We start from the raw sequence: 14900 nt of genomic DNA on the forward strand, positions 1-14900 counted from the left end.
CTCCTCCTCGTACAGTTTCCCTTCCTAAAAAACACCAACGTCAGCTGCATCGTCTGCTTGGCCGTTGATGCACATTATTGATAGTAAAGTGCTCAATGCATTTCAATGAGGAAGCATTAATTCTTGGGGTTATCTGTAAGAGAGGACTCCAAGACACAAGGAAAAACTGTTAAAGGAACAGTCCAAAATATATATACTTTAGGTCGTCCGTCTAATGACAATAAGCTACAACTTGGCTGCGGGTAGGTGGGCCTATTTGGACTCGCAACATTTGGAAGCATGGCAGAGTCACATCTAATAGAATCCATGTTTGGAACTTTTAAGGTGAGACTGTAAGTTGAATACCTTTGTTTTTCAAGCCACGTGCAACCCTCTTACCATGTCACGACAACAGAATGTATGGTATTGAAGTTACTGTGGTCGAGGCAACATCACCACACAACATCACCACCACTGTGCCAGAACTAATGGCGTTTGCAAAGCATGATGGGGAAATAAATAAACACGCATGTCTTTTGCATTGTAACTGTTTATGTTGAATGCTATTAAGGAACAGTGTATATATTGTGTGCAGGATGTTTGCTTCTAACAGAGTAAATTAGTTTCTATGTGGAAGTCATTCTTGTCCAGTGGCTTCACCAGTGAAATCTGGGACAAGGAAAGGGTAGCCCCTAGTGGATACATATATTATAAAAGAGTGTCTTTGGGTTCATTTTGAGAACAGGATGAAGTTTGCCAAGAGGATTGTCTTTGGAGCTACTGTTGAGATAGTTTATCCGGATAGATTTTATCCTCTATAATTGGAGACTTGCAATGTAGATCAATGATATGCAATTTGCATCAATAACTATTTCAAACATGATGGGTTTGGATCCATTGCTTACTGATTTCGGAATATTTATCGCCATCAAGGGTAAAGGAGTTGCCACAGCACAGTGAAAACATCCCAGGATGAGGTGTAGCTCAGTGGCAGAGCATTTAACAACATTAAACATTTCAATCCCCCTGTACATCGCTTTGGATAAATTCACCTGCTAAAATGAAAATGAATAATGTCCTTCATCCTCCACCAGTCTTCAAAAGCAATGAAAGTCAATACTGTAGGTTTATGTTTCCCTCTGGTGGAAAGAACTAAAAATTGCCACCTTACTGTAAACAAAGAGTCCTTCATTAAAAAGACGCTCACAGCTGAACGTACTGACTTACATTTATTAATATAAATAGAACAGAAAACAATCTGAACAGATACACAGAACAGAGATAGCGTTTTTTTTAGCGTTCCTCAGCTGGTGGTGGACTGGGGGGGTTCATGGTGAAGGTGCACAGGATGCCCCAGTGGTCACTGATGAACCGGCTGCACTCCAGCCTCTCCATGCCGACCAGGACCATGTCCTCGGCCGTAGCCCTCCACCCCTTCACGGCCTGCCGCAAAAACAGGCGGTCGAACCGGAGGCGGGCTGGGAATGGGAGGTCCTTGTTGTCGTTGGTGAGCAAGTCCCAGGTGAAGGAGCAGTCTTTCGGGCGGCCCAGGGACTCCCACACATCCCTGATACCCCAAGGTAGGCCGCCAAGCTCACTGACCTACAAACACACAAACATAATTCAATTTCACATTTGCTACGTGCCTCCAAATACTGTAGTCCTTCGACACCAACAGTGTTCCTTTGGGCGCTGGAACATGTACTGTACACCCACATTAGAGAGTCCTAGCTGGCCTCTCATGCTCTCTCTTCTCCTTCACTGCCATGTCTCCCTCACGCTCTCACCTCACGGTCCCTGAGGTTGGTATCTCCTCCGAAGATGACGGTGAGGTCGCTCGGCTGCTCGTCCATGCTCCTCCACACCTGCCTCAGCTGAGAGACGCGCTCCTTGGAGTTGACCTTCATGCTCTCCATGTGAGAGGTCATCAGACACAGGGGGCGACCAAGGAAGCTCACCTTGACACACACAGGTAGGCCAGTAGAACCATAACCACTGTAGCTTAATGGACAAAAATCAACACTATACAGAACAATACATTGGTCATTCGAGAATCCAGAAACATTCCGTAGTAGTGTGAAACCCTAATTATAAGTTAACTCCACCAGATAAAAACAGTATTCAAATCTCCTTTTTATACTTCTAGAAAAGTATGACATAGGTGCGGGTGTGCACGACGTGACGATTGCATCTGTACACATGTAGAACTGCAATTTGAGTGCTTACATGGGCCATTAGCAAATTCCTCTGCATTTTTGTGGTGGGGTACTTGACGATGCTGGAGTCCAAGAGCTGGAGTCTGGACTTCCTCAGCAGAATGGCCGTGAAGTAACCTCTGTCATCACCTGGGAGCAGGTACACAAACGCAACACAGGAGAGGCACAATCATGTCCCCAAATGCTGTAAATGATTACACATCATTCGCAATCGCGTTGACGTTACATATATTGGTTGGTGGAGTACAGTAGGCTACTTAACACAAAACTAGGTACCGTTTTATCCAATTGTTTTCAAAGAACAGGATGGGATGTTATTGGTCAAGAATAATAATGGAAAGTGGACTAATGTGCAAATGAAATAAAAATACAAGTTATGTAACATCAAACCTGGCAAAACGTGATAGGGCTTCAGAACCTCCTTTAAGGCCTTTACGAGGGGCGGGACCACCTCCTGCAGCAGCACCACATCTGGGTGGTATCTTTAACAGCGGACAAAAAGACAAAACATCTTACAACTATTCCTTTTTACTTCATTCGATTTTTGACTGACTAATGGCCTGACTATATGTAGCTTATTTACAAGAATAGACAGGTTGCTTTTCAGTGACGGACCCTGTGAATCTTCAAAGTAAGAAAGCCGTAACACATTCTGATGTGTACCAATCTAACCCTCAATGGAAAGGTAATGTGAGAAAATGGCAGAGATCCAATTTCATCCTTGCCGTTATGAAATAAGCAAATATAGACTTAGCAGAGGCAGTCTTCAGTTAATGGCGTTGTGGTACTTACAGTTTGACTACTCTGAAAAGGCATTTGGATTCATAAGGTCATTGGTTATCTTATCATAACTGTACACAGCCGGTGTATGAGTGTACTACTCTACACAGATGAAGTACTACACCACTGAAGTCATGTAATGGTGAGGATTTTGCATATGTGCGAAGCAGTTACTCATTTTTGTACGGAAAAATAAGAAATGTCACCCCATTAGGCCAGGATAGTATAAGTTGGGATTCAGTTGAAATGCAACAGTGATGTGATAGTTTAATGTCATGTGACTCACTCGATCAGGTGGTCTATGAGGTTGTAGAAGCGCTCTTTAATGTTCTCCAAGTCCAGGCCGTCTATGTTCCAGGTCAGCAGGCTCAGCTTGTTTGGATCAGCCTTTTTCTTAGGCTCCTCTTCATGAACCAGGTCACTGGATGACTGGTCTGGTTGGTCAGTAGATGACTGTGGCAGAGGTGACTGGTCTGGTTGGTCAGGAGATGACTGTGGCAGAGGTGACTGGGCTGGCTGGTCAGGAGATGACTGTGGCAGAGGTGAGCAGTCTGGTTGGTCAGGAGTTGACTGCAGAAGGGGTGATTGTCTGGACAGAACCTGTTCTTGTTTTGGCTTCTTTGTTGAGGTCAGAGGAGAATTAACTGAGGTTAAACTTGTAAACTCATGTCGCTGTAGTTTAATATCATCTTGATTTGGATGAAATTCCTTTGCGGTTGACTTCCCTGCTTGGATTTCTTTTGAGTTTCGGTGTTGGACAGGGTCAGTAGATGCTGAGGCAGATTCATTTGTTTCTCCCTCCTTATTGTCTCTATTCTCTCCATTTCCTTCATTCTTCCCCCTTTTCTTCTTTCTCCTTGAGGTCTGTTTTAGAGAGTCACCCATCTTCTGGTCACCATTTCCTGGTCTTGTCGAATTGCTGTGATTCCGTCCAATCAGAGCACACAGTCATTAACCTTCCCCCAAAACATTATTGTCAGCTACAATTAAGATTTTTTGTGTATAATTTAATCTCAGCTAAACATGGATCATCTACTTTCTGTTTAATATCACTCAGTAGGCTACAACAGTATAGCTACATACCATGGATAATTCAACTGTATGGTTAGATAGTAACTAAAACACCATGTCATGATGACAATTTGTAGGTAGGCTACAGTGCAGTACCTAAACTTGGTCAACTACATTAAAGTAGACGTAAACACAAAGTCACTTTCAACGTGCCACACACTTACCTTTTCTCTGATAGGCCTACTTGCTTGTCCCCCATTTCAAAGTTTCTACCACGGCACAAAGGACAAAATATTATCCGTACTCAAACACAGATCAACAACAACAAGGCTTGAAATAAAAGAGGAGCTGATTTGACAGCACTGTGCCCTACGTTCTGACTTCCTTGGTTGTGTTGCTTGACACTTTGCGCCACCACACACACGCAAGCATGTACACAAACTTTAGACTAACCCTGCGTAGGCTTGCTAAATAAAAACAAATTTATAGGCTTGCCACGTAGAACGCCTTTATTTTCTTACAGTTGTCTGTAGCTGTTGAAACCTGCTTGAAACACTACTCCGTTCTACGGAAACCCCGCCCACTCGTCCTCAAAGGGGAAATCGAAACTGAATGTCCCGGGATGACGGCCGTCATCTAATATCAGATTTAATTTTAATTTTATAATTTTAAAATGTAAGTGTATAGGTATACATTTATTAAATTATTAAATTTATATTCATAGAGATTTTCAGACCCATCATAATTGCGAGTGTTTACTTGAACCCGTGTAGTAGGCTACTCCCGCTCGGCTAAACTCATGTTATTGTCTTGATTCCGATTATCTTTCCAAAAGTGTTATTTTAGAGTCTTTTGTAGAAACGCTTAACATCATCAGTTCAAATGTGGATTTACAGACTGCCCTTTCCAGCATTTCTGTTTTGATCCAGATACATTGGGCCTATAATCGGACATGTCAAAGTATCACTATGTAGCATTTAATCAGTTCCATAAATATATATTCATGAGAAAATTCCCCAACCCCAACCTTTTACCAGAAACCATTTTTAAAATATGTATGACGCTTGCCCACAGATTAGTCTACTGGCAGCACGTTACACTTATTAATGTATCCCACTTGAACGCGCATAGTGCTCGGAGACAGCCAGATGCGCCACAAAGGTACCAACGCCCAATAAGCTATATAGCCTAGCCTACCGGTTGAAAACAGGCGACAAACGATCATGTAACCGAAACATGCAGGAGTCGACAAAGCCGAAGATGCTTCTTACATGCAGTTTGCTCTTGCGGCATGAATTGCAATAAACGTGGTTACGTGGGGATACTGTAGCCTATTGAATGATGTAGGTCTCTTGAGCATCAAGAGACGCATCGCTGTATTACATGGATGTCTAGCCACTACTACTCCTAAAATACAATTTCGACATATTCCCATCAACTCATCACTGGTGAGTTGCCCACGTCAGCCGCCTTAGTGCAAGAGCAAGTAATTTTCTAAAGATCTTTTGGCTTGATAGTTTATTCTTATTTATATTCACATCCATCAAGAACCTAACAAAACAGTAAATGCTAACATGTAATTATTCTGTCTGACAGTATTTGCATGCTTTCTTGCTGTTGACGCCTTGTGTATGCTACCATTCATATAGGCTATCTTTGTCAGATTTTAGGGAATAGCATTAACAACTAGAATTGTGTAATTTATGTCATTGTCAACGCTTTTCGTAATTCCCTCTCACACATCTTTGTCGCTGTCCCTCCGCGTTGGGTGCTGAAATCTCCTAGCACGAAACATGCCCATGCGGCTGACATTGTACAAAATAAGGCACTATCTTAGTCTCAAGACATCTAACTTGTAATGCCTTGAAATAGATGGCGTTAACTTTTAATGCCTTGAAATAGCTGACGTTAAAATGTTGGCGTACTTCTCCATGCATCTAGAACTGAAAAATAATACGCCGATACAATCAACACATTGCAGTAGTTTGATAGAGCCACACACACACAAAACCGTATTGTATTGCCTTGGGTATTCATCTATTTCCAGTTGCTGAAACAGAGTACTGTGCAATTCAAACAAACCAATAGCTGAAACACTGTAGAACAGCTATTGGTTTTTTTGAACTATCTACAGTGTAGATATTCAAATTTATTACAGTATTTTGCAACTGACCAGTAGGTCTATAGAGGCTGAACAGAACATAAACAACAAGATCGAAGCAGTTACAAGCCCCCTCCAGCAGAGTCCTCAATGGACAGTGAGAAAGATGTGCTATGTCATCACTGCCAAGGTGGCAGTAAACTGAGTCACACACACAGACATGGGTGGGTGCGCACAAACCCCATGAGTCAGGACTAGTCCTACAGAGATAGTACATGTTGCTATGGCGAGACGTATGAATTTAGACTATTCACAAAGGGAACTGCGAATCAATGGCGATCAATGGCGATGTTAGCAGTACACATTAACTTCTACTTCCAATGTCTGTAAGATAACAGATGTCCACTTTAGTGTTATTATAAAATAACACTAAAGTGGACATCTACTATAAAGTTTTACCTAATTTTCTGGTTAGATTTGTGTTTCTGGAGTTTTTGATAAACTTATATGACTGTAATGTGTCTTCTGTTTCAGGTGAAGAGGGTGTCTGCTCTGACCACACAGCAGTCAGGAGCGCCATGTGGAGAAGAACCGCCCTACATCTCTATCTCTTTCTGCAATGTCTGGAAGGTCAGTGTGTGTGTGTGTGTGTGTTTCTACTCTGTTCAGTGACACAAAAGAGAGCATCTGGTCCCTATTGTCTCCCAGGTGCCGACTGGCATCATTGTAATGTAGACTATAAGTATATGTGAAGTGGGATTTGCATAATTCATTCCTGTTCCTGTAAAAAACACCCTGTCAATTCAGGAAGTAAAGAGACACAACCATTTCAGAATAAAAGTAAATGAATGATGCAGGTGTTGCCTTGAGCCTTATTTCTAACATGTTTGACCGGCATTTTTGAAACGTTGTATTTTTTTATCCTTTCCCACAGGTGTAGTGGCGACTCAGTGCTGGAAGGGGGAGACCTTTTCGGAGGCTGTGGTGTCCCCGGCTCTGAGGAGCAGCAGCATCCTGCGGGTGCCCAATGTGGACACCTTGGCCCAGTGTGTTGGGGCTTGCTGTGACCTGCCTGGCTGTGACCTGGCCTGGCTGTTCGAGCAACGCTGCTACATCCTCAGCTGCCAGAAATGGGCCAACTGCCAGCCCAGACAGAGGCCTGGGGCAGATTCCCACCTGACCTTCCTCCAGCGCGGGGAGCCCCAGACGCTGGTGCTGAAGTCGCTGGTGCGAGGTGAGCCCTACCGCAGCCGCTGGAGGCTGCCTACCAGGCCGTCTGGGGACGTGGAGGCCCTGAAGGACCTGGCCCTGTTCGACGAGGCTTCCCGCAGTTTCGGCGACCCTGGCATGATGGCGTTGGAGTATTCGGACGGGGAACTCAGTCCTGAAGATAACGGCGCTGAGCCGGATGTCACAGGAGGCGCAGGGGCAGAGGAAGTGTTTCCGGATTGGCCTGCAGAGTTGAAGGAGAGAGACGGTTTCAACCAATCAGAGATTGAGAATGGGCCAGGGGGGTGGCCGGCTGAGTCCAGCATGCCCAAATATAGTCACTCCACTGAGGCGACAGTCAATCACGCACCACCCCCTAGTGACCGGAGTCCTACATTTAGCCCCACCCCTGCAGAGAGAGTAAGTGTCAGCTGGGGCCATTTGAATAGATCATGGCTGTCTAACCCTGTACCTGGAGAGATAAAGTCTTGTAAGGTTTTCACCCCAAACCCTAAATTAGCACAGCTGATCCTAATTATTAGCTGGTTGACATGCAGGACTGGGTTTGTTAAAACTTGGGTAGGAAGGAAAGAATACAGGTTTAGAATAGATTCGATTTATTTCCACAGAGCCTTTAAATACAAATTAAAAAATGAGACGTTGGTCTGAGATTATCGTAAGAAAATGTTTAACCACATGAAAGGGCTGTGTGTGTGCTGCTTTTTGACTAGTTGATGTCAAGACAAAGACAATTTAATATCTCTAGTTTATTTGTGTATGTGCATTTGATTACAGTCTCCAAAATTGTCTGTCGCTCACTGAAGGATAGGATGTAATCAATGTCCCTGGAATCTGCAGCAGGTTTTTTTTAAGGTGTTTATTTGGGATCAGGACACTATCCAGTTTAAATATTAATGTAACTCTATTTTGTTCATCTCTGATTTAGAATAGTGACCTACAGAATGCACCTTTAAACAACTCCGAGTCTCCAGCCCTCATGCCCTCATCGCAGAACTCCACCCAACATAGCCAAACAAGGCCTTCCGAAGCCACTCCCCTCATCTCCATCACAACGCCTTTCTCCCTTCCCACTCAACCAGGTAATGGATTAGGTTGCATGAGCTTACACATATTTAATTAATGCACTTTTCTTCGCCTCAAGCACTATTTGTACCTCAGAAAGCAGAATGTTATGCTTATAAAAATAAAATAAAAAATATTTTGGTCAGTGGAGGTATATATATGTACATGCATTTGCCATGGTTATGTTTTCATGGTCTTGAATGGGCTCGTGGTTTACTTCACTAGTGTCAATAGTCCCCTGTCATATCTCCTCAGTCAAAGCCCTGCTGGTGTCACTGGGAGACCCCGTGGAGGTGCTGTTTCCCATTGATACTGTTGAGCTTGTGGCCTCGGTCAGCCCAGAGCCAGAAATAGGTAATGTACACACACACTCACTCATATGTAAGCATGTTTTTCATGACGTGTGTGCATGGGACAGGGACAGATCCTTGATCTGTCCCTGTCTCTACATAGGATCATTCTTCAGGTACAACTGGGTTCTGGTTCATTCCACTGATGGCCACAAGGAGGTGATAGACGGCGAACACAGTAGGGCAGTTCGACTCAGAAATGTGAGTGCTTGTCAAAATGACCTCCTGACTGTGAAACACAACAGTGTGATTCAGTTAAACACTGAATATAGCTTTGATTTTACATTCTAATAATCTATGAATTTACATGTTCAAAACTATTGGCGTAATTGGAGTGATAATTCACTGCATGTCTGTGTCTGCTGTTTTGCATCAGATGTCTGTCGGGCATTACGTTGTCTCAGTGGTTGTATCTGGAGAAGGCGTATATGGAGAGTGTGAAGTTAACATGACTGTGAACCAAGGTTTGTGAAAATCCAACTTGGATATAAAACACAAGGCCAATTCTAGAAGACAATTAATGATAATTCAACAGTAATATTGACTACCGACTGAAAATGTCTTCCTCACAGCAGTGACGTTGAGTCAGCCCCCCACGGCTATCGTTGTCCCGACGACACAAACCGTGTCGCTTCTCGCCCGTGACACCATCATCAACGGTAGCAGTAAGTATGAGCATGAGCTGTGAGTGACCCTCCCACCTTCCGTTGTTTAACTTTCCTTGGAAGGGTACGGCTAATGCACCTGTCTGTTTGCATTTCTCTCCCGCCCCAGAGAGTCGAGACGATGGAGGGATTGTCATCTACCACTGGGACCAGGTGGCAGGTGCACCTGTGGAGCTTGGGCCCTCCTTGGACTCGCAGATCCTTAGTCTTCCCACTCTGATGCCTGGAGAGTACGTGTTCAAGTAAGGCTAGAAAATCAGTTACTCTGGAACAGGATACATAGTCTCTATTAATAGATGGTGTCTGTTTACTATTTAACCATCAGGATTTAGCGGTTTATTCAATGTCTTTTTTGTCATGTAAGCAGTGTCAATGGTTGATAGGCAGTTGTTAAAAGTAGAGGTGGGGATGAAACTATTCACAAATAGAGAACCATTCAGTTCTGTTCCGGTTTGTTCTGTGCTATTCTTTCATGGACGCAGCAATACCGTTATGGTTTGGTTTGCACTTGATTGCTAAGATTTCTGAGTACCAATTCAAACTAAAACAATATATTTAATCATGGCAGATTGACAAGCTGTGTAAATTAGGAGTGTAGCTGTGTAAATTCCCAGATTGTTAACATCCCAGTGTGAAACAAAATGTTGTCACTTGGAGGTAGGATCCTGATTCTAGCCAATACAACCCTGTTTTGGGGAATACATTGTTTGCAAGATTTTATAGAACAAGCCTACTGTGAAAAACATCCTGAATATAAATCTACTTCTTATGTTGTAAATTATGGTTTGTTTATTCCAGTTCACAGCCATTACACCACACAGCACTGAAGCCATTATACAACACTAAATATCCAGTTTCTACATCAGAGCTAGGGTTTTGGTGGTCATTTGAATTCTGTTTCTTTTGAGGCTTTTCACAAACCATAGCTTACTGTGTAAAACATTGTTTAAAAAAAAAATTGTATTCTTTATGTCCTACCTAGTTTTGTCATAGCAATTGTTTTGTTTAGTCTGGTACAATTACCAACTTCGCCAGCTCTATGTGTTTCCATTGATTTGATCTTTCGTTGCCAGTCTGACGGTGACTGATTCAGACAGCTTATCAGACTCCGCCACAGCTTTAGTGAAGGTCGTCCAGCCTGAGAGGGATGACCTCTCCTTCCCCCACGTTCCTCCTGCCGTCACAACCAGGATCCCCGGCCCTGCCCTCAGCTCAACCCTCAAGGAGGGGGACCCCACCCCAGCCAGATCACCCGACCTCCCCCCTGACACCACTACTGTCAAACCAGGTAAGCATTTCTGTCTGGTCTGTCTTACAGAATTGTAACATCCTAATTTGTGTCTAAGCTTTGATTCTAGTACAATATACAGAGTGTGTTCTCACTGTTCAATCCCTGAGTAGACTTTTTTTCCACAAAAAAAGGTATTCACTGTCACTAACCATAGGAAAGGACACTTGAGTGACAGTGGTGGTTCTGCTGTTCTCCTCAGAGACAGGTGACGTCCCCGTAGCTGAGGTCAAGCCAGAGTCAAACCTGGCCCCTAAAGCCCTAGTGGGGCCGGACAGACAGCTGACCCTCCCGGTAACCAGCATTATGCTGGACGGCAGCGGCTCCACAGATGACCATGGCATCGTCAGCTACCACTGGGACACCATCAGGTAGGCACCAGGGTCAAATGTCATGTAGGATTATAATGGGTAGGGGTTAAAGTCTCTTAATCCTAAACTTGGGAAATCATTATCTGTAGTTATGTTAGCTGACTGTAACAAGTTTTTGGTAAGGGATTATCTATTTTTAAATGCTGGGGTTTCATGATTCAATAAAAATATTATGGCAAATGTAGAGAAGAACATTTATTTATTCCTATTTACATTACATTTAGTCATTTAGCAGACACTCCTTTGGATGAGTGTTAAAAAAGACTATGTGCACTATTGGATTACAGTTGTGAAATACATGTTTTGATTTATAGCGGCCCACCTGGATTGAAAATAGAACGTGTGGATAAAGCTATTGCCACAGCGACGGGCCTCCGCGCAGGTCGCTACACATTCAGGCTGATCGTGAGTGACCAAGAAGGAGCCACAGACAGTGCCTCACTGACCATAAGGATCCAGGAGGGTAAGAGACTGTCGAATACTTCAACTTCGATGTCTATGACGTGTCATTGGTATAGTACTTGCTCAACCTCAACCTCAAATTGTCCATCTTCCCTCAGCTAGAAACTTTCCCCCTGTAGCCCATGCCAGTGGCAGCCACACCCTCACTATGCCCAACAACTCCCTGGTTCTCAGGGGTTCCGTGACAAATGGTAACCCAGCTGAGGTGCGCTTCCTGTGGGTGCGGGACAGCCAGAGTCCTGCTGCTGGGGTAAGTATAAAGGCAAATCATTTCGATTTCTTGTCACACGTGTAGAACTGTGATAAAATGGCGTAAGATGTACGACTTACAATAATCATATCAATGGGAAAAGTGAACATAATTGCGTTCTCTTCTCTCTGTCTACTCTCTCGTCTCTTGTCTTCTCTGTTTATGCTTTCTCCTCTCTCCTAGGATGTTCTGTATGGGTCGGTAAACCAGGCCTCGCTCTACCTCGCCAACCTTGTAGAGGGGACCTATCTGTTCCAGCTCCGTGTGACTGACTCCCAGGGACGCACCAGCACTGCCACAGCCACCGTGGAAGTGCGCCCAGGTAGGTGTGTGCGAGTGAGTCCATAACACAACGCTAGCCAGCACTGTCTTATTGTATGTGCCCTCAATGCGCTCCGTTGATCCGCTGTGCGCCCCTGCTTCCCCCTCCAGACCCCGGGGGGAGTGAGGAGGTGGAGGTGGAGATGCTGGTGGCTGTGGCCCAGGTGAGCGTGGCTCAGAAGGACACGGTGCTCAGGCAGCTGGCCGCGCTGCTCCACGTGCTGGACACCGACATCCACCTCAGAGGGCTCAGAGGACACTCCGACCTCAGGTAGCAGTCACACACATACACACATATACAGACGTACTCACACACAGCATATACACACATTCAGACACGAACGCATATAGACATGCATGTATGTAGATGTACAGGTATTCAGAAATACACACAAACACACAGCATAGGCACATTCAGGCAGACAGACGGATGTACACACAGACAGACATACTCACATACAGACAGACACACATACAGGCATGCACATACACACTGATTGACACATTAGAGAACATACTGTGCAAGGTCATCTGGGACACACTTTCTGCTCAAACATGCACACACATTTAACCGTTAGGGACTGATTTGTTTTCTGTGTGTGTGTGTTTACAGCACAGTGTTGAGGTTCTCGGTGCAGGGCCCAGAGAGACCGGTTCCTGGTACCAAACTGGCCAGTTTGTTGCGGACTCAGCTGCTGAGAGAAAAGACTGACTATCTGCTCTTCAGAGTCCTCCGTGTGGACACAGTCCGTGAGTGGAGCAACACTGTATCTAGCATTAGACATGAGAAGACAATTGATATCTCTTAATTGATTGTTGTAATATACATTAGTATGCCAATGTTGTTAGATTTGGCAAGGAAATTCTTATTTTTTTTACAAATCAGATTTAAGAGAAACATGTTACTGTATCTGATGTGTTTTAATTTATTTGTTTACCGAAGACACCGATTTCTCTCCTCTTCTTCTGTCCTCCATCTCATCCTGTTCTGTGAATGTTTGCCGTGGTCTTTTGGTCCTAAACGTTCTGATCTGGTTTGACTGCAGTGTGCCTGCTTCGATGCTCCGGGCACGGGCAGTGTGACCCCGTCACCAAGGAGTGTGTCTGCGACCCCTTCTGGACAGAGAATCTCATTCGTCTCTTCCTCGGCGACGGAGAGAGCAATTGTGGTGAGAGCTAAAATGACATACAGGGTCACACATGAACCTATAGACTAAACATGCCTTCTGAGTTGAATAAGCTCCTTCATCTTTTCCTAAGTTAGCATCAAGGTAACACCCTCATATACTTGCTTGTTTACACATTTAATGCGAATGTAATTACTAACATGGAGTAAATCATGGTACCTTTTTCTGTTGGGCAGAATGGAGAGTGCTGTATGTCGTCATCTCCTGCTTCATGGTTGTAGTTTTCATCATGTCCTTCACCTGGGCTTTCATCTGCTGCTGCAAGAGGTGACCTCTGACCTTTCACCCTCTGTACTTTACATGCAAGCAGGAAATTAACTTGATATTAAATGAATGAGCTTCACTATAGTTCACCAATTCATTAACCATATACTATGTGGAGTAAGACCTACATTTCTGAGTACAAAAGTACAGGGCTTTTAGTCAGAATTACTAGAACTAGTCAGAAATTAAGTAAAGGGGTTTGTGTCAGGAAGGTAATTATGCAATTCAGACAGATTTGTTATTTGAATGCAAATTGTTGTATCGATAGAGCAGTGGTTTCTTGAATGTTTAGAAGAAGGCGAACCAAGATCAGAAAGAAAACCAAGTACACCATCCTTGACAACATGGATGAACAGGAGAGGATGGAGCTGCGGCCCAAATACAGTGAGAAAAGTCTCTTTTCATTGGCTGTGTGTCACAGAGGTGTACTTTTACCGGAGTCTTTACATGAAATAAGGTGGAGTGTTAGCTAGCTATTGGCAGCTCCCTCCCAACTATGGTGCCCCTGACATTTCATCTGACCATTTCATGTCAATCCAGACATCAAACACAGGAGCACGGAGCACAACTCCAGCTTGATGATGTCAGAGTCGGAGCTGGACAGCGACCAGGACACCATCTTCAGCCGCGACCGGCCCGTCAGGAGCAGGAATCGAGCCAGCGTTCAAGCTTCCCGAAACGGAAACGCTTTTGGGTGAGCGGGGAAATGGAGGCAGACCGACAATCGTTTTTGAGAGCCCCCATTGAGACCATAGTTGGGACAAAGGATCAACTGGATTTTGTACTTGTCTTTTTATGTGTAGGCTCACCTGGACTGGCCACGTATCTGTACTATGATATACAGTCAGTGAAGGTCCAGAGCGGGGTGTAGGCCTGCAGACTTTAGGACCCTGAATCTTGACTCTTGAAATGGATGAATTTACAGTCATAGAGAAGTGGTGGTTATTTGATACAGCACTTTAAGGACCACGGTGCACTTTGCCCAGCAGCCTCATGTACTCCTACGGATATCAACCTAGCCTGTGAATGTAGAGTTGTCATGCACACTCACTACTAGCCTGTACTGACATGTACCTTCCCTCCTCAACAATAAAGCTACTTGAAAATGTGACTATTCTACTATGTACACTGTTGAATTGAAGGTACTCTGTGTATTCTGTTGACATTTGGGGTTTATCTCTACACATACAATGAGTTAAATGCTGCGTCAGGTTGTCATTTCCAACTGAATTGTAATTTAGATTTATGTTCTCAGTGAGTATAATTTATTTCATTTATTTCCTGTGAGACTTCAATATTTTACCCTTTTTAAAGACACTTGGAACAGATTTATACTCCATCAAACAGAACAGTTTGTTGGATG

General features: G+C 44.0%; 2 protein-coding genes across 2 annotated transcripts; one reads left to right on the top strand and one right to left on the bottom strand.

Moving 5' to 3' along the window:
• Positions 1–1193: 1193 nt before the first annotated feature.
• Positions 1194–4529, bottom strand: LOC134023094 (tyrosyl-DNA phosphodiesterase 2). Its single transcript, XM_062464926.1, has 6 exons — positions 4211–4529; positions 3262–3894; positions 2586–2677; positions 2206–2324; positions 1767–1937; positions 1194–1581 (listed from the first exon to the last, which is right to left on the bottom strand). Exons 1-6 carry the CDS (start codon positions 4243–4245, stop codon positions 1273–1275), a joined length of 1359 nt encoding a protein of 452 aa, XP_062320910.1. The 5' UTR covers positions 4246–4529; the 3' UTR covers positions 1194–1272.
• Positions 4530–5138: 609 nt separating this feature from the next.
• Positions 5139–14643, top strand: kiaa0319 (KIAA0319 ortholog). Its single transcript, XM_062464925.1, has 20 exons — positions 5139–5434; positions 6622–6717; positions 7022–7716; positions 8243–8396; positions 8635–8733; positions 8833–8930; positions 9106–9193; positions 9302–9394; positions 9504–9636; positions 10468–10682; positions 10885–11053; positions 11368–11516; positions 11614–11765; positions 11949–12087; positions 12198–12357; positions 12700–12836; positions 13133–13255; positions 13450–13540; positions 13830–13921; positions 14078–14643. Exons 2-20 carry the CDS (start codon positions 6666–6668, stop codon positions 14233–14235), a joined length of 2997 nt encoding a protein of 998 aa, XP_062320909.1. The 5' UTR covers positions 5139–5434; positions 6622–6665; the 3' UTR covers positions 14236–14643.
• Positions 14644–14900: the final 257 nt, after the last annotated feature.

The sequence above is a fragment of the Osmerus eperlanus genome, chromosome 7 (assembly GCF_963692335.1).
Source record: "Osmerus eperlanus chromosome 7, fOsmEpe2.1, whole genome shotgun sequence".
Taxonomy (NCBI): Eukaryota; Metazoa; Chordata; class Actinopteri; order Osmeriformes; family Osmeridae; genus Osmerus; species Osmerus eperlanus.